At 40.6% G+C, this 20,385-nt stretch overlaps 1 protein-coding gene across 4 annotated transcripts in view; it reads left to right on the top strand.

Moving 5' to 3' along the window:
- Positions 1-6,529: 6,529 nt before the first annotated feature.
- MYO1B (myosin IB) overlaps positions 6,530-20,385 on the top strand; it is a 97,759-nt gene continuing 83,903 nt past the window's right edge. For all 4 annotated transcript variants that reach the window (XM_069781885.1, XM_069781883.1, XM_069781884.1 and 1 more), the window contains exon 1: positions 6,530-6,670. In XM_069781885.1, the coding sequence (XP_069637986.1) occupies positions 6,536-6,670 (135 nt within the window). In that variant the 5' untranslated portion in view covers positions 6,530-6,535. The remainder of the gene's footprint in view (positions 6,671-20,385) is intronic.

Here is a 20,385-nt window from a genome sequence, read left to right as displayed (position 1 = left end):
ACTCAAACTAGTATGCAAAAGTAACAGAAAGTAGCCTTAGAGAAATGCAAACACAGCCCCTCACTCCCTCCCCCAAGCTCATGTATTAGTCTTTTATTAGAGAGGAGAAGGAGGGCAAAGCTGTATCTTCTGCATAAATGGCTCAAGTTATTTTGTTTTTGTGGTGAGGTGCTGTGCGCCTTTTACGTGATAGGAGAGCGGTATGTAGTCTCGTCAGAAAGGATATGGCCAGAGGCATGAGAGGCATCTTTCTCGCTTTTGGGGGATTAATGACAAATAATTACTGCTTAATGTAGATTGTAACCAAGCTGATGTAAAAATAAAAAAGCCCATCCCAAACCCCCAACAAAACAAAAAACCCCAACGATACCCCCCCCCAACAAACCCCAAAGAACTCCAGCAACAACAACCAAACCTCTCCCTTTTGCGTTTATAAAGGACCCGAGTCCTGTTAATGAAGAAAGTTTCAGCCACTGTTTATGTCAGTGGGAGATAATGTCCCAGCGAACATTTTGTACATGTCCTAATGAAGTCTAATTATTCCACTATCAGTTTTTCTAAACTGCAGTTAAGCCTCCGTTGTTAAACTACTAAAAGATGATAGTGCTTCACGTGGTTGCAGCTGTTTGTTCAGCAGTACTTTAAGCGGCCAGTTTCTTTCTTGAAAATTACCCAATCTTTAGCTAAATGCATGGTGTTTGGTAGCAGGAGCCAGCAGAGCGTTCGTTCCTCCTGTGGGATTCTGCTGGGCAAATCTTCTGTCATCTAAATTGCAGTCACTGGTGCGCAACTCTGTCCTAATCTGATGTTGCTAAAGAGCCGTTCCCATTTAGCTGATGCTGAATGCAAACATTCCTGCAGTCCTAATCCAAATATACTCTGTAATGCTGCATTTTACTTTTGTAATTCACCAGAGCTGTTTGTTGCTAAGTACTCAAGAAACCTGTACATGTGTGATGTTAATGCCTACAGAAAATAAAGAGAAGTTGTGCAAGGCTTTCAAATAATAGCTCTTGCTTGGTAGGTAAGATGTGGGAAGCATTAGCTCATTCAAAAGCCCCAAATTGTAAACTTTTTCAGTTTGGACAACACTGATTTGTTGAGTAGGACTATGGGAGGAAATGGAATTTAGAAGATATTCAGACATTGGCCAAACCAAGAGAAAAGATGGAGAGTCAGAGGAAGCATTTTAGTTTGAGTGTGCTTTTACTGCTGTTGCAATTTCTATTAACACTCCTTCCTGCAATCTGTCTGTCAGGTTTCTCAATTCCATTTTCTTGCAGGAAGAAATCGTGGGCTGCAACATCACGCTGTTTTCTGCACGCTCTTTTCTTCAGCACGTTGATGGTGCCCGAGCAGCATCTGTGAGCAGCCACAGCTGGGCAGAAGGGTGCAGGTGTTCCTAGCAGACAGTGGCCAAGCAGCAGATAGAAAATGCTGGGTGCACTGTTCCCCTGTGGCATCCAGAGACTAAAAAGTTAGGGGGTATGGAGGGAAAGCAAAGATTTTCTTTGGATGATATCAATGTTTTTTCATAGAGGCTGATGTCAGGAAGTCTAGCTTTGAGTGAAAAGGACGCTATAATAGTTCAGCTGCAGGGTCTGCCTCAGTTTACCTGGTGAACCAGCACAAGCTGATCCAATGAACTTGCGCCTTCTGGGCATCAGTCAGAGGCCAGTGATTTGTAGGGTTTGTTGGGCAGCAGAACAGGATGAATTTAAATCCTGCCTCTTGATAAATTGGTACTTAAGGCTTGTCATGAGTAGTACAAGATGGCTGTGGTCCCTCTTAGTTTTGTTTTGTTCAGGTAACGACACTGTCCCCCTAACTGTTTTAAGCAGCAGTGGCCTGTTAGTGTCCCTGCTCTGTGTGGGCTGATTTCTCCTTGACAGAGAAAAAAGGGAATGAGTGGGCAAGCATAATTACAGCCTGATGGGGGCTCAGGATCAGACCTGGAACATGAAATCAGTTTGAACTGCGATTTTGAATTACTGATGTTGCAGGTTGTTCCATTAACTCTTATAAAAGAAAAAGGTGTTTATTTTCAACAGTGAGTTGGTGGTAGTGAAATCAAAGGCTTGCTTTTTGTTTGTTTGGTTTTTAATAGTCAGAGCTTGAAGCATATGTGAATACATCTATTGTGTCAATTTTGATGGTAGGGAAATTGTCCTTTTGCTGCAGTGTCACAAAAGAAGAAAAACAAGCCACCTCTGCAGCCGGTGATAATTCCAGTGCAGCAAATGCAAATGTGTGCGACTGCACATCTGTAGGAAGCTGCTGACAATTGTTGCTGTTTTACTGTATGAGGGTGATGTGGAAAACCTTGGACGATTCCGTAACATGCTGTATGCCAATAATGGGGTATTACTTCATTTCCCCCTTAGACAATGTGTGAACTTAATTGTACAGAGCTTTTGGGGTTTTGCCTATTCTCTGTATCATCTTCTATTTATAGTTTTCATTAGCTGTTGTTTCAGACTGGCTGATAAGACTGCTGTGGCTGTGGAATAGTGTAATTTTTAATTTGCCATCCTTGTGGCCAAAAGGGACAAGAAGATTTTAGATTCAACTGGCCTAGCTGGATGGCAATCCCAGGCATTGCAAATAGTAGATACAACAGTCTGTGTTTTAAAAGGCTACGTGTAATGTGGGAGCGTATGTGTAAAAGCATTTTACAGATGTAGCATGCCCAACACTTTTCCCGAGCATGTTGTCCAACATAAAACAGATCAAGCTGTGAAGGATTACTGAATAATCTTTATTTTTCTGAGAATGGAAGTGTGTTGAAAGTGTTCTCACTCCATTGAATTAAGGCCTAGATATGAGACCAAAGTGAGGATGAGCAGATTTGACAAATGACTAGAGAGAGGGGAGATGTTCTGAAATGCTGCCGATGTTTGCCTTAGGGATAAGAAAGGTAAATTTGGGAGAAGACTCAAGTGGTAAGTGGGTGTGGGTGGGAGAGATCAGGGAATGTTTGAGGAAGAATCTGATTTGCAGACTGCAAGTGTTAGAAGAATTTTGGTTTTTTTGCTGAGCTAATTTGTTGCTATATTAATAATTTGCAGCTGTAATCTTTAAACAACACTTGTTTTTCTTGATGTCAAGAGAATGAGATGTTGCAGTCACAAAAGCAAGGTATTAGGTAAATCAAGGGAGTACCACTTTTATTTTTAGGTTGGTTTTTTATGAATTATATACTATTATATATTAAACAATTTATTATTGTTTTTTATGTTGTTTATGAATTTCCAGTTTGAAATTACAGCACAGTTCAAATAGAGCCTCACAGCAGTACCTCCATCCACCTTCCCCCATTCAGCAGTCTTCATTTGAAAATCACTAAATGTGTCCTTTTAAAGGAGACAGCCCATTCTGGTTCTTTCCTTGAACATAATTTCCTGTTTGCCGCTGTTTATTTACTCTTTCTCACCAGCACAGCTGTGGTTTCAATCATTACTGATCTCTCAGGCACTGGGAGCATGTTTTGGTCCCATCCCTCTCTTAGTTCTGGTTCTTGAGAAACGTTCGTCTTTTTGAAGGTGCATGAATACGTGTATAGGTGGAAGCTGCTTACTTGTACGTACTGTTCTCCAAATTGTGGTGAGCACGCTGTCACCAGCACTGATGGGAAAAGATTTACAGCTGCAAGGCATCTTTGAATATATGGCAAATAACAAATACTTGGACATGGATTTGGATTGCGTTTCTGAGCTTAGTGACATGTTGCTAAAAATCTTGACTGAAGTTTAGTCTTGCAGTGTAGGAAGGGTTTGATTTTTATTTTTTTTTTCTGTGTACTGTGCTGATTTTTGAGGTTTTTTTTTAAAAGCTACTTTTAAAATCAGTATTTGGTATTTTGAAAGTGCTGTATATATTGATCTTCTATTAAATTCTTCTAGTAGATTGAATTCAATTATTGATTAAATTAAGTCTAATTGTTTAATGTATGTTTAAACATTGTTGGCTTTTCTTAACAGTGCTTTTTTCCCCCACTTGTTACCTTAGATAGGCAACCAAATTATCCCATAAGCTTGCCGGGTTTTCCTTTGTTGTTAGCTAAACCAGAGCAGGGATTATGACTGGATCCCACCAAAGTGGGGTCTAACAACATTGGTATGGCAGAATACTCTTGAATCATACATCAGTGTATGAGGTAAGCTTTAATGTTTTGCAAAGGCTAAGCTATTGCCAATGATTTTGAGAATTCAGTGTTAAACAAGATGTCTCGGCATATTGTCCAATTTTTTCATCACCTATGTTTCTAATATTTTCTAGCTTGCAAGTTAATGGAAATATTTTAACCATAGTATGATGTTAAATTATTGTGGAAAAAAGCTGAAAATTAACCTTTGACCATAAAATTGAACTTTTCAAATATATTGATAAATTAATATTTGTATACAACTTTCTGCTCCTGCTTTTAGTAGTAGATACAGTGTCTTTGTGCACCTCTTCTGCAAAACGTGCCTCTGAGCTTGGGAATAGATGATTATTCTTGATGGGTTTGGCTGCTCTTGGTCTTGAAATTCCCAAGCAGTGATGCGTGAAATGTGGTAGGTGGTATGTAATTTCACAATGGTAGATGAGGTATGCTACTTAGAAGTTAAATTTTAGATTGAACTTGCCCATATTAGGATTTTTATGTTGGCTTTTTCTTTTTTTTGGCTACAAACCCAATATTTAATAAGTTTCATACTTGAGAAGGACTTCATTTTGGAAAGCTGAAAAAAAATGGAGCAGTAGTTGATGTATGGGAAGTAATTAGGTCACTGAAACAAGACTGGTACTTTAAAGAATTTGTCTTAATGGAATGCAGAAGTTGAAGTAATACCTCTGAAAAGATTTTGTGAATGTTTAAAATCTTTTTGGTGATTCAGAGAGGTGAACTTTTAAGAATAAAAGTATTTTTCTCTACAGAAATATTTGTCCAGTGTTTTTGTTTAAAATAAATGCTCCTTTGTTTGTTTAGCAGAGTTGACTCAGCTTTGGTTGGTTACCGTAGTTCAGCAAAGGTTTTGCATTTCCATGTGAATTTCTAGTAATTCCCAGGCTTGGTTCAGGTTTTGGGGATCTTCTTGTATCACTTCCGTTAGCTGCCTGTGGAGCTGCGCTTCTCTTCGTTGAATTTGGAAAAACATCAAACACAACTTAAGTCTTGATCTAATATCCCTCAAATGTTACTTACTGCTCAAAAAATCAAATAACATGTAGTAATGCAGTGGCTGTGGACAGAAGCAAGAGATAACTAATTTAAAATGAGTAAAGCCTTTTATCTGATGGATAGCTACTATGGCAAGTTAACGCTGATTGTATAAGATAATAGCTGTTCAAAGGCATTTTGAAAAAAAAAAAGAAGAAATATTTAGAATTAAAATATGTTGCAGTGATAGGGGGAGCAAGGACAGCCTCACAGCATTTCGTAGCTGAGAGGTTACAGCTGACTGGTAAAGTTCAGCTGTTGTTCTGTGTAGCTGTAGCTGTGCAGTAGCTGGTCCTTGGTTTGTGTTGTCAGCAAAGTTGTTCTCTCACCTCTGCTTCCCAGTTTGTGGGCCGCCACTGCTAATATGTTCATTTTTCAGTCTCGTCAGGAAAGCTGAAAGCAGTCACTGTGTGCCTGGAGTTCTTGAGGAGCTCAGTTAATCTTCTCTAACATTTGGATTGGAAGGATAAAAGGCTGGGAGGATCAAATAGGTGTTGAGTTTTGGCCTGACCTTGACGACTTTGTCTGAATTACTTCCTTTATCAGATTTGATTATTTGTTTGATCCTGGTCCCCTGTTTAAGGCCGGCTTCTGCCTTTTGCTGCTCCAGTTCTATAGATGCGGTCTTTCCACTTGTCAGCTGGATTGTTGTTGCCCTATGAAAATGCTCCCTTAAGCAATAAAATTACAAATAAATCCATAACTTGATTGAGTCTGGTTAGGAAGTGAAGTAATTTGGTAGCCTCACGTTGCCAAGAGCAGTTCTATACTGGAATATAGGCACTCTAGAGTACAGGGTTCATTGATTAAAATAGAAAAGTGTAGGTTTTGTCTCTGAGTGGGTTCACTTAGTTGGTTTCAGTTTAAAAGTTGATGGAGTTGGAGAAGTACAAGTAAGGGTGAGAAAGAAATTCAGATTCGGGTATTGGCAAGTTTAAACCCTAATTTGATACGCTGGAGATCTTGATGAAACTTTTGATAAAACTTGGGTTTGCGTACACTTGAACACTGTGTTGAAGTCGTCCAAAACATCTGGATGTGGTGCCCACTGGAATCTTCATTTGGGTTTCTTGCAGTTTCATATTTAATGTATAGTGGACCAGAAAGCATTGCTGACTGTTAGAAGTTAAATTTTTGGAATTGTGTGGACTACCTGGGTAGACAGAATGACTTTGAGAATGTTCCTTGGAAAAATAATTTTGAAGTAGTGTCATTTGATGAGTTTTTAACTTGTATTTCTTAAATAGTATTACTGAATAATGCCTGTGAATAATCAGAATAATTTTGAGCTAACTTTTTGTTTTATTCTTGTTTGCTTCTTGGCAGGAGAAAATGGCCAAAATGGAGGTCAAGACGTCACTTTTAGACAACATGATAGGAGTGGGAGATATGGTTCTTTTAGAGCCACTTAATGAAGATTCGTTCATCAATAATCTGAAAAAGCGCTTTGATCACAATGAAGTATATGTGAGTATATGTTAACAAATAACATCCTAGGAGGAGCTATGTTGGCATTCTTAAAATATGTGTTTATTTATAAGGATACACATAGACTGAATGCCTGAACATAATCTATTGTATTAGGGGTATTTTAAACCTTACTTGTGCTGTAGTCTTTCCTGTACTGCATTGTTTGCATTTGATCTTTTCCATCTGGGATATTTTTCCTTTTTCTTTTTTCCCATTCCACAACATGACGGACCTCTGATTTTCATAAAAAAAACAGTTCCAGAACTGATGATGACAGTAACTTTGATGCTCCTGCTGTCAGAGGACATTGCAGTTATAAATAATTCACTTACAGGGAAGGCACTTCCCGGATATTAGAGCAGGTTGATGTAGAAACAATACATGCTTGGAATATGCTAGGGCTAGCTTAAATGTTGCTTGCTATCTTTGATTTGCAAAAACGTTGTGTTTATTAGAATGGTTGGATTTTAAACGAGAAACAATGAGCTTGAATATATGTGGAAGTAATCAAAATCTTCAGGCATATTAATCTCTGATTGATGATCAACAGGAGAGATGTTGTGAACCGACAGTTGAAACACAGGCAGGGAATGAAGGGAAAATTGTGATTCCAGTTAAGCCTTTCATTTCCTGCTTCATCTCTCTTCCATTTTTGTTAAAATACGCACAGTATTGTATCTGTTGTACTGCTGAGGCTGTGTGAACATAATGATTTGCAGAGACTTTCCAAGAGTGCTGGTGAAAGATAAGTTTTTTAAGAGTAAATCTGGAATATTTAAGCCAAAGTGTAACTATGATCTGCAAGCAATTGTGTCTGCAGCTTATTACAATCAAATAGATGTGTTCTGTACTTAATTATAACTTAGCCCTCCCCCCCTTTTAATTTGTAGTGTGACTGTTGTTCCTTCTTGCTAAGCATTTGAATCTCTGTGGTTTCATTATAACCTTTCCTTTCCAACCTCCAGTATGGGAGGATCTGTGTTATTTTTGTTTGCTTCTATCCCTTAGTTATAGTCTGTGCTTTTGTACCTCTGCTGTTCATTGTCTGCCACATCTTTCTTCCAGAGTAATCTTCCTACTCAACTATGCCTGTTCCTTTTTCTGTAGGCATTAGCTTGGTAATATACAGTTGCACCTGTCTGCTATTGTATCACCTCCACCTATTCGCTCCTTAAGTTCGGACTGACAATTTAAATTAACCAGAAAATTAAAATAAGACAAGTACTCTCAGGATCCATTAAAACCTTATTGGAGAAGAAACCAAAATGATTTTGGATGGAAAGACTTGGAAAGACTTCTTCCACAATGGTTAAAAAAATCTTCCTGATGCCTTTGAGAGTTACATTTCCGAAAATTTATGTCTTTGATTTTCCTTGTTCCTTGAAGGTATAGTCTATTCCCTCTTGATAACTGTTAGAGGTTGATACAGGCAGGCAGATATCAGACTCTTCTTTGCTGCTTTTTCATCCAGATTCTGGCAAGTCCTCCATGTTCAACAGCTGCAGTGGCTGCCTCTTCTGGGACTCAGAGTTTTTTTTCAGTCAGTAGCTTGTATAATTAATGTTTTTCACGTCAGTTCTAGGGTTAAATCTATGTTCCTAATACCTACAGAAAAAGTGGATGATACTGAATCATCTCATTCCACTTTAGCTTAAGAAAATATGAAGGATAAGAGAAGAAGAGGGAGCTATTTGCCTAGAGATTGAAGAAGGCAGTACTACCTTGCCCAATCTTTGGGTCATATCTGAAAGTTTTATTTAAAGCATTAAGGATAGAAATGTATTCTGTGAGGGTACCCTAGACTACACAGTCTCTTAAGAAGGATTGCTGTAAGTCACGTGGATTTCTCAAGTGTTTTGGTTTTCATTTTTTCTTCTGTTTGATTTGTTTTTACTGTAAATTACTATGGATTGCAAAGTATTTAATTAGATGTTTCTACTTAATTTAGACTGGATAGCTTTTTCTTGAAAGAAATCAGTTTGAATGACAGATGGGTAATGTGTTTTATTTTTATCTGCTATTACATGCTAGCTGACAACCATGTTCAAACACACAGTTCTTTGAGACAGTGACAGTGAAGCATGTATTTCCCCCAGTTTCGGATTCAGCTGGGCACTGACATGCAATGTAATTAGCTGTATTATGTGCTTTGGCAGGTGATACAAGGTGTCACTTTTCTCTAGCAATGTAGGATCCTTTGTCTTGCAGGTGGGAAAGCCTACTACTTAAACATGTTCTGCTGAGAAGTGTGAACTGCTGCCAAAACAAAAGTATTTTTTTGTTGGGTTTTGGTGTTTCCCCCTCCCCCCCAGATTGTTCCCTTGTAGTTTGTTGCACTATCATTTACCCTTTTTATCTCCAGGTTTGTTTGATCCTGTGATTTATGTTTTTTTAAGGTCTTACAAGTACTGTTTGTGAAACCACACTATGAAGGCAAAATGTTGCAGATCTTTGCAAGTATCAAAACATTCACTACATCAGTGGTGGAAAGAATAGGTGTTTATGTCTCGGCCACATGCTGCTACCAAGTATACAAATTAGTTAGTTTGTGATGCTGCATGGTTTTATTTACCAAATCACCTGAGGAAATTACCTCCTTTCCGTATCAGTTGAGTTCTGCTGCCCTACAAGTTTCAGGCCACTGTTGCATGTTTTAGAAAACTTTTAAAACAGTAACAGTTGGTTGTTACCATGAGCACCATTCCACCTTAATTTTCAAGTGCAAACTCTTCTCTCCCTTCTCCTTCCTGGCACCCGCTCTCTTTTCCCCAAACTTCACTCATGAAAACTACACTTTGCGTTTCTGTTTTAGGCTCAGATGAGCACAATGAAGCCTTTGTTACATCTGGAAGTAATGTTGGTTTTACCACGTAAAATCCGTAGTTTGCGTGCTATCCTGGGGAACCCAAATCTGGCTATTAAAGAGCTACTGTTGGTGCTTAACAAAGACTGCAGATTTCTTCAGCTCTGACAAGTTACATACACAAGTTGACCTCTCAGGATCCTTTCAGAGGGCAGTAGGAGTGGATTTGTCCCTTCATGGCTGAGTTGTGGGATTAAGTTCAGCCTTCATGTTAGTGCTCCATTGTAGGCATTACCAAAAGTTGCATCCCAGTTTAAAAAACTAAGTCAAACTGAAGCCATATGAATGGTTTGAAATGTTTCTACAGCAGTAAACCAGGGCTTACTCAACATCAGTTTCTAAGCAGCTTCCTGTAGACTGATGGCTGTCTCTGTGCCACATGTTAGTTTTAAAATGGAGTTGCAGTTATAACCTTCAGAAGGGTTTGTTGTGAGGAATGAGACCTGTAGTATGGATAGCTTTGGAAATGGTGTAAAGTTGGCCAGACGTTGCAGAACTGTGCTAGCCAGTCTTGGTAGGTAAACCAACAAAGGGGGCTTATAAGAAAGATGTGGACAAACTTTTTAGTAGAGCCTATTGCGTTAGGACAAGGGATAATGGTTTTAAACTAAAAGAGGGTAGATTTAGACTACATATAAGGAAGAAATTTTTTTACAATGAGGGTGCTGAAACACTGGAACAGGTTGCCCAGAGAGGCGGTAGATGCCCCATCCCTGGAAATACTCAAGGTCAGGCTGGACGGGGCTCTGAGCAACCTGATCTATTTGAAGATGACCCTGGTCATTGCAGGGGGGTTAGACTAGGTAACCTTTAAAGGTCCCTTCCAACCCAAACTATTCTATTATTCTATGAAATGTGAGAGTCAGATTGAGCCATCAGAGAACAGTGCCAAATCTCTCCGTGTAGCCAAAGATGACGAGATAAATGGGCTCATTCCACTGGAAGAGAATACAAGTTTTGTGTTTTCTAGTCTCTTTCACAATAGTTATATTTGATGCTGAATGTTTGATGTTGGAGATCCTAGTGCCAGCTCCATTTACCTCTTTGAAATTCCAGATCTTCTCTGTAAGAGCTCCCTTTGCAAGAGCATTCAGATCTGGATCCTCTGACGGTCCCTTTGTACCATCCTCGGTATGGTCACTGTAAGCCCTTCAAGAAAATTAGCTAAGTTTCATGCCATGGTGCAAACAGGGCAATAAGTGTACTCCTAACAGTTAGAGAACAGACTACTGCTTGATTACCTGTTGTTCAATTTTATGTGTATTTGATGGAAAATTTAATGGACTTGGGTGTTAGGTTGCATACCAGAGTGCAAAGCTGGAGGCTGTGCCTATAAAAATAAGCACGAAGGCTGGTGAAGCTGGAGTTATGCCAAATATTCTACTAAAGACCATCAGATTCTGCAGTAATCTCATGCTGAGTGGTTTTGGGGGGAAGGGCTCATTGGGTAACATGCATGTGTTAATTGGAAATGGGAATCTCGGAGTTTAGTCATGTCTGGAAATGTTGGGGGTATGTCTGACCAAGAAAAATCTCACTAGAAAGCTGTAATTGTTTATTATACTCTTTTTGCAACTCTTAAACTTTTCATTGATAAAATTTGCATTGCATTTTCGCAGAAGTTCTTTTCTGTAAATATTGGTAACAAAAGCCTGTGAGAATTTTTCTTCAACTTTACAGAGTAAAATGTGGCTCATGGGCAATGCAGTTAGCAAGTAGGAAAAAATACAATGTTGATTATTTGAAGGTTCTAGGGAGCAGTTTGTGCAGCTAAAATGTGCGACCTAGAGGCTGCATGGAAAACTTCAAATACATTCATAAAATCCAGTTTGTATGTGACTGACTAATTTTGACTCTTTCTGTTGAACTCCCTCCATGAACTTTTTATTTTTATTATTTTATTTTTTTTAAGTTGGCTGAAATATCCTCAACCAATCCAGCTCAGCAATTATTTTTCCTTTGTATTTTGGGATGTTGACAAATGGGAGGGGGGCATCTGTTTATATGTGTATTTACAGTGACTCCTGGATGGTAGATATTTGGGATAAATTGTAGTATATGTATCAGTCTGAAACTTATTTTTGTACTGGGTTTGTTGCTTTGTGAGGCATGTGGAAGCGGCAAGGGAGGCATGGGGAGTTTGGAGGGGAGCGGAGCTGCGTAGGCTCACGGGAGTCAGCCTTTAGAGGCCAGATACAGCTTTATTCTGCTGCCCTGCACATTTTTCCCGCAGTTATGTTGTTTCTTGAAGTCTTCCCAAATTTGAAGAGGTCAGCATTTTGTTCCTTACAACAAAATGTTTGTTTGCTTTTTGTTCTTACAACAAAACAATCTTTCTCTGATGTCAGCGTTTAATTTGTATTTTCTGTGCGTGGAGTTTGTGGGCTGCTTTGGGCAGGAATAGTCTTATGGTACTGAACACATGTTGTTTTATCACTGAAACATTAAATATTTGGAATTCCAGTGTAATAACTCAGTGTTAGCTGTTTGAGGTAGCATCCTTGTGGCTACCTTCTGGTGGTGTGGCTGTTGTGGTGTGCTTGTTTCACAGACTGAGCTGCTTCCTGTTGATCTCTATTGTTCTAATATTTTCTGGGTAGCCTTTTTGTTTCCGACTTGCTTTTAATCCACCATGTCTGTCTATACTATAGATTCATGCCTTTTTCAGCTACCTTACAGTATTTAGGAGTTTACTGGATTGCTGTCAGGCATAGGGGCTTTATTCCTGCTGCACTCATACCTGGTATTCCAGGTGCTACATTTGGAAGAAGAGGGCGGGGGACAGAATTATGTGAATGAGACCAGTTGTCTTGGTCTGCATCGGCCTTGCGTGACCATCCCTCCAGATAACTCTTGCTGTTGTGAAGAACAGAGTTTTGTGGTATTGGGAAACATAAACCCAGCCTGCTGGGAAAATCTTCATTGTGATATGATCGAGTGATTGTTGAAGTTCAATTTTATTTTCATTTTCATTACCTTCTGATGTCAGCATGACCGTGTTGGTCTTTAGTATGTTGGTTTTGAGGCCAGATGGAGTCCTCTGCTGGGTTTTGGAGAGGGTTGTTGCCCCCTGCGGTTTCGGGTATGTCCTAGCTGCCTGCATGCCTGTTGGTATCAGGTCCGTGCCTTTGCTGCTCCTGCAGCAAGACGCAGGAGAGTCTATCCCCCTGCCAGACGCAGCCCTGCTCTCTTGTACCTCGATGTATTTACTTGTGTTTATCCAGCGAGTCCAGCCTGGACTGCTGGTCTTCCTTTGGGAGTTTGAGGAGTGGCAGGTGTGGTGGCTGAGTCATTTCTTAAAAGGCAGGATGGTTTGAGAGCCAGAGCAGAGCAGCCAGCCATCCGCCTGTGATGGGAGCCCAGGGGACTGAGTTTCCTCAGATCTCCTTCTCTTCCTCCCTCGGGGGATGCCTGCATTGGTTTGAGCAATTTTCCCAGCAGTGCCTCAACAGTTTCCCTCTTTTGAGAGAAGCTACTGAGTTGTAGTAATAATATTGTTGCAGCTGCCACGGGCTAGGGCCTTGAAGCCTGCTGCTTCTGCTTCAGATGTGAAGAAGGGGTTTTGTGCCCAAGGCACATCTTTTCCTGTGATAGCTTGTGGTCTAAGAGGTAGTATTCTGCCTCCCTGTAAATCTTGCTCTGCTTGTTATCTAGATGGAAATCCCATTGGTCCTCTGTCCCTTCGCATCAGCCTGCTCTGGTAAAACAGACTTTGTAACTTGCCTGGGGTCAGGAGTAAAGATTTTCGCAGCCAGCAGGTTGGTTACTTTTAAACTTGAAGTGCTTCATGGGAGGAGAGTTACTTATCTCAAGGAAGTGCTTTCCTTCCTTTCCTTTTTGTACAGCTCCCACGATGCTGAGCGTAGTGTTTGAGGCACCTATTTGTAGGGCTGTATGCAGTATCTGCATAAAGCAGTGAGAAAACATGAATGAGGATCACAGAAAATTATATGCATCTTGTGGGCTGTGTGTAGGGGTTGTCTTCCCTACACTTTTTTACCTCTGATGTGACACTTTGAAAAAAGATAGGTGGTGTAGGAAATGTGTCCTATAGGGCCCCAGAGATTGTTACAGCGTTGGGTCTGCCCCAAAATGCTGTGTATTTCTTTACTAAGGTGATGCCGACATTTTGGCCATTTACTGGTGGTTTCAGTGGACATTATAGGAAATAAAAACACAAAAGGAAGATTAATGAAAGATTGGCAAACAACAGAAATAGAAGCAAAAGCGTCCAAATACTGTAAAAACATGGTTCTCACCCTGAAGAACATAGGTTAGCCTTGGCTGCAGCGTGGCAGGAGGCTTCCCTCCCACATTTTATTCATACAGAAATAATGAAACATTTTGGAATGAGTGCTCTTGCTAATGTTTTCACCAATGGTTTCTTGGCATAGACACTATCCAATCTCCAGCTACTGTTTGCTTATGAAAACAAGTCTTTATCTTTTCAAAAGTGAGCAAGGACTGACATTCTGGAGTATTTAAATGCTTACCTTAAAATTTCTCATGTCTGCTTTGGGTTGACTTCCTCATCACTTACTTCACAGGTTTCATCTGTAATTGCGTCCTGCATAGGAATTTTGTTTGTTTATGTAAAAACATCCCAATGTAGTCAGAGAGGTGGATGGCTGAGATGATTAGTCTGCTTTGCTAATAATAACATTAGAGTCTGTCATAATGATCGCGAGGTTAGCAGCAATATTCACTGAGCAGCAGAGAGATTTCTGTGCCCTCGAGAAACTCGGAAGAGAAACCTGATAATCTGTGCACATGCATCCCCTTTAAGGACTTGCTTCAACTTGCCATGTGGGTGTCTTTCTCTGGCAAGCCCTCTGCTCTTACTTCAGGGCTCGGATCTAAAACAGGTTGCAGTACGATTAAGGGCATGATCCTGGCTCGTGCGGGTTACCCGTAGCTTGTTCAGACTGCTGCTGTTTGCACAGTGACTTGCAGGATCAAGCCCGTATTGAAGGATATTTTAGCAGTGGTGGTATCCTTTCTGACATAGGTTGCCTGTGTCATGATTGTTTGCTTTGGGGTATAGATGTGTGCTTCTACCTTTGTGTTACCTGTTTGAGCTTTGTTTCTTGAGTTATTGTATCAGCCATCAACATATTTGGTAGGTGACACTGATACATGCTAATGCTGAATTTTGTCTCCTCTAGCAATAAGATGGTTTTGCTTAAACTGTTGAACTGTGGATACTGTTGCCTCCGTTTTCTTCTTTGGCTTGATTTCTGCTCCCCCCAGCCCAATTTCAGGAACTCAGTGCTCTTCTGTGTAGTTTTCTTTACAGTCTTTACTGTCCTGTCCAGGTTTTACAAGGCTGCCTATCATGATTAATAACTGCATTAAGCACATATAATAGCTTACCAGGATTGTTTTTGGTTTTGTTTTTGGTTTTTTTTTTCTATTACAACATACAGACTTTGTCCACTAGATTGATGGGGCAAAAATGCTATGTCCAAGAGGGTGGTCTTGACCAAGAGAGTTTTAATCATCATGGGAAATAGGCTGTGTTTGTTCAGAAATGCAGTATTATATTTCTTCGCTCATACAAGCATAATTAGAAAGGACTCCATTGAAACTACAGTGAAAAGTAGTATCAAGGAGAAGGAGAGGCTTCTCTATGGGGGGGGGGGGAGGGAGGGAAAGACTACATATGAGAGTCTGGTTTGTATTTTCAGTTTACTGCAGACTAGCTTTTGGAAGAGTACATTTTTAGCATTGGCTTTCCTTCCAGTGAGGGGAGTGGAAAAAGGCTTTCTTATCTGTAGCAACCCGCTGATTATTGCAGCCTCTTTAGAGCTGATCAGGAACTTTGTAGAGATGCTGTATTTGCTGGGAAATACTAATGAGAGGAGTCAAAGCAACAGAAGTTTCTTTTGCTAAGGACTAGTGCCGTGTGATGCTGTGTGAGTCCAACCCTTACTGGATATACTGGGAAAATTCACACAGAAGCTCCTGTTCAAGGAAATCAAACTTTGTTAGTTCCTGTTCTTTCCACTTGATCATTGCTCTGAGGGATCCTGGGGTTGGGCCTGCATAGTTGCTTGCAGATGGTACTCGGAGGCTCTGCTCATGCTTCAGGCTCACTGAAGCAGGAGGCATTGGCTCAACACAAAGTGCAGCTGCATGGCTTGGATCACAGGTAGAGTTTATTTTCTACGTGCTGTCATAAAACAGTGCAGGCAAACCCTGGAGTATTACAGGATGAAATCCTAGTTTGTTTGTTTGTGTTTTTCACGTACCCAGCCCATCCCTCTCCACCAAACAATACAAACACCTACATTGCTATACACAGCAATACAGTAAATCAAAGCCCCAGAAATAGTAATAATGGTCTAAGGTGGTTTTGCTTTTAGTCTCGATGTTACTCTTTTCCTTGTTCTTTACAAACATAGTGTCTTGCAACTTTGTGAGTGTTTCAGACCTGAAAAACACAATAGACAGAAGCAGGGTGCATTTAGCTATTTTATTGTGGCCAACCACAATGACAAACAAATTTAAGCACACAGCATGATTGTTCAAATAAGAAATGATATTTTAATAAGGTACTGATCTAGTTGCTAATGTTCATTGAAATGAGAAACCTCATTATGGAGCAACACTGCAATGTTAAGTTTGCCAGGTTCTGTTTGAGTTTGAGACAGTTCAGAAAACTGAGAACATGTAAATACAGGCTTCCTCTGCATCTGCCATCTCCTTGGCCTCAGCTGTTCTGAGCATGCAGCAGCACACGTGCTTATGAGCTGGCAAGATCCAGAACCGCAGTATATCAGGCAAAGGTTGCTTTGCAGAGGATGTCACAGATCCAGAAAAGCATTTAAAGATGCAGAGCAGGCTGTTAATGATAGCCCCAGCTTTGCAGCTGCTGTGCTGCAGCCTCAACTGCTGTCGATAATGTTCCCTGGCTTCTGCAGCTGCAATCTTCTCTCTTCTGGGCCCTTGGGGTATTACAAGACTAACTTTGCCAGCAGGAAAAATAGCTTTGTTAATATACTGTGTCCGACAGTGTGAAATGTTCTCCCATAAGCTGTACTAGTGGTCTTCTAAAAGCTTCCCTTCTCGAGCAGGCCTGTAGTGCCTCTTCCCTGTGTATCAGATTTTACCGCAGTGCTCGTGCATCCTGGCTGCAGAGGTGTGTTGGGACCTTCTGCCGGGCTCTCTGTGAGGTTTTTGCAACCTCTCGGCTGAAAAGGTCCACAGGCATTTCAGGCAGTTTGCCAGGTTCTAGCAATAGCTTTCCCCAGTGCTTGGCTGAGAAGAGGCTGCTGCCTGTAGTGTCTCCCAAGCAACAGGAGCCTCACATCGTCTTGCTATTTCAGGCCTCTTCTTAAGCCAATCTTAAAGCTGGTTGGGTTAGAAAGACACAGAAGGCCTTGCAAGGCACATATAAGCTTCAAGTAGCAGTAATATCTTGCCCCAAGTGGTTATGTTGGCTTTCAGTCCTAAGGGGAGAAAATCAGGCATCAAAGTGTCTTGGTCATTGCATTCCCAACAGTACTTAGAAGTGGTGTGTAACAAATATTATCAGCTTTTCCGGTTGAATTGTGATTTAGAATTTTCTTCCGGCTTGGGGTGTTAAACCCTTTACTGAACAGGAATGAGTTGTACGTGTTGTTTTGGTGGAGAGTGCAGAATGTGTTGTCATTTGACCTGATAGAAATTTGAATACTTTTTTCTGCAGATGAAATGTTAGCCCATTACAGTGTTGCTGTGCTACATGATAGATGCACTGACAAACGACGAGTGAGAGTCCTTTTGGTTTGGGTTCTGGAAAAACACACCAAGGAGGCAGAATTTGCCTTTTTGAGTTATTGCAATAAAGGAGAAATTTGGAGGAAGGAGTATTATCAAGAGTCTCTAGTTAGCAAAACTTGAGGACACAACAGATCTTGTCCAAACTTGCATAATGAGACCATGTCAAAGCCAAGAAAGAAATCAAATCTCCTGACTGCATTCTGTGCGTTCATCACCATGAGGACATTCCTCTGGGGTTTCATTTTTTCCTTAAACAGGGAAAATGAAGGATCTCTTTAGTCCCTGGGGTGCCACGGTATGGTCTCCCACTACTCTGGGGCGTTCTTCTTTCAGCACTGGAATGTCTCTGTGTTTGTCGCTTGCTCAAGGATTTAAGCCATTTATTTTGTTTGTTTATAATAGAGTTCTGGTGGGAAGGCAGATGCTATGTGGGAAAGCTATTTTCCGGATCTGTTTATCCCCATTATGTGGAATCTCACAGACCACCAGTAGCAAGTAGCTATTAGGCATCAGCTTTGAGATATTGGCATTTTTAGAAGAGGAAATGTATTAGTTCTTATAAGCAGTTTTGCAGCAAAAACAATGATTTCTTGGCATGCTTGGGCTTGGTGTTTAAAATGGACATGAGTATGTCTTTGTTTCTATATAGTCATTTGACCTTTTGAAATATTGGTATTTTAGGAAATGGTCTGTATTTGTTCATGCCTGACAATAAACAGCTGACTTGAATTCCCAAAATATATCATCTAAGCAATACTTAGCTATGAAGAGATGGTTCTAAATAAATCTCATTTGAACGCCTGTATTCAAAATTAAAAATCAAGGTTTTCACTTTTGCTCATCTTTCTTTACCTTGGCATCTCAGGGTACTTCAAGGAACTTAGCAATTAAATTGTATGCTATTACGGTAGCAGAATAGCTGAAAAGGGAAAGTCTTTGAGTTGCAAAGAATTCCTGGTTCAAAGTATAATCTTCAAGATCTGGCCTTCATCTCTCTTCTGCTGATGCTTTCCAGCACTGATTTCACAGCAGGATGAATTCACAAATTCTTACGATTTAGGAGGAAACAAGTTGATATGTTAATGTTTAATCAGGAAGGAGTCCTAACTGGGGTATCCATGCACTTGTGAAGACTAGAAAGCTTCTTACTCTTGGGTATCTGTTATTCTCACCATGAATCTGTAGGCTTGCAAATTGCCAAAGCCATATGTGTTGAGAGAGCAAAATAAACACTGTGGAAAGGCAATTTTTGCATTTTCTTCTTGTTCAGCCAAAGAGATTAGACATAGATGGAAAACACTTTCCTCCTTAGGGGGAGGATAACCACAAAACTAGAAATTTTTTTTTTTTTTAATTTGAAGAAAATATATATATAAGCACACACTGCAGCATGTGTTTGAAAGAATCAAAAATCTTAATTATTTTGGGATTTTTTCAACAGACTGTATCTGAATGCCTTTGGGGGCACTTCCCTCCCAGGTTGCAGTGCAAGGCAGATTGGACTTGTCCCTTTTTTGAGTTGCAGCCTGGCTGCCAAGATGTGAGGCACCTGCAGGCTTGCTCCCCCTCGCAGCACCCTGCATGGGCTCTTGGTGTGAAACCATCCTGTTTCTAGGGTATTTGGTGTGTTCTGGACTCGGATGCGTGGAGGGAAATGTTTTGGAGAAGGTTTCTGGCCAGTTCCAAAGGAGAGGAGAAAGTATGCGTTGTTTAGAAATGGTGAGTCTTGAGTCCAATTAGTGAAGTATTGTGTTTCGTCATAGCAGCAGTTGTACACTGAATTGTCAGCAGTGGCTGCTTCTGTTTCATTCTGTGCATAGTAAACACTGCAAGGACCAACTATGAGAGTCTCTGGAAGCCTCATGCTACTTGTGTTATCACTGCAGTCTAGTTTGTTCAACTCTGTTTTAAATGGGACAGAAAATGCCATGCGAGTTCACAGCTTGCCTGTGCATGTGCATGCTGTGGAAAATGGGAAATCTTGCTTTCTTAGCTTTCTGCTTAGGACCAAATTTGGTTAGCATTTAGCAGAAAATTGCTTTAGACATGAAAGTTACATAAGGAAGGGTTGCAGCAATTAATACTTTTAATTTGTGACTGTAGCTCTGGAGGTACTTCAGTGCTCTGCTGAACCTGTTGGTGAGTAGCTCGGGCTCCTTGTGCCTCTGTTCCCATTTAAAAATGCGTATTACAGCACTTCCCTGGAAGAAGAATTGCGGGGAGAAATCCAAATAGTGATTGCAAGGTACTAAGGTATCGCTGCAAAGAAGCCATTTAAAAACTATGTAAACCCCATTGTTTTTCTTCTGTAGTTAGTAGCAAATGTAATCCAAATAACGGGAACCTGTGGCTTTTGTGTACAGCCTTTACACCTCCCAGGGAGTCCCTGGTTATTGGAAAATTGTGTTTCACCAGGTGTTACTTATTTATTTAATGGTTGTGGAAAGAGATACCAAACACTTGGGTTTTAATTAATCTTTGTTCAGTGTCTGCAGGCAGGGTAGAATGGGGTTTTGGTATTTTTTGCCACTCGGGTGTATTTGAATGCAGCCCTTGCAGCTGGAGGGAGGTGCAGAGAGCTGTGGGGCACCCGGCAGTAGGCTTGATGAAGGCAGGTTGATTGTGTTGTGTGCCGACATGGTAATCATGGTGTACAGATCGGTCTTCATTCAGCTCGGTAGTGAATGGGACCTAACAGAGAAAACAACGCATTACTCCGCTTTCCAAGGGCAATGGCAAGTATGTTTAGAATCTGGAAATCAAAACTACTCTTAACGTCTGCTGAGGAACCACAACAGGACTTCACCTGACTTGAATCCTGACAGTAAATCTCTCCTTTGACAGTAACCTGTCAGAGGCTATTAGCCTTCAGGTTTCTTCTCTATGGGCACAGAACAGCTTCAAGGCTTTGAAGAGATGGTGCAGAGCTCCTCCTTGGGTGAGGGAGTGCAGTCCAACTCTGGCCTTGCCTTTACGGGGTTTTGTGTGAGTGCCCAAGGGCTACAGCAAAGCTTGTGTGACATTTGCCATGCAGATGGAGTCGGTTCTTCGTGAACATCTGTGTCTTTTTTCCTTTCCCTCCCCC

This window comes from Haliaeetus albicilla, chromosome 4, assembly GCF_947461875.1.
Source record: "Haliaeetus albicilla chromosome 4, bHalAlb1.1, whole genome shotgun sequence".
NCBI classification, from domain to species: Eukaryota; Metazoa; Chordata; class Aves; order Accipitriformes; family Accipitridae; genus Haliaeetus; species Haliaeetus albicilla.
The sequence above is the reverse complement of the archived record's forward strand: the minus strand, read 5'-3'. Positions and strand labels throughout refer to the sequence as shown.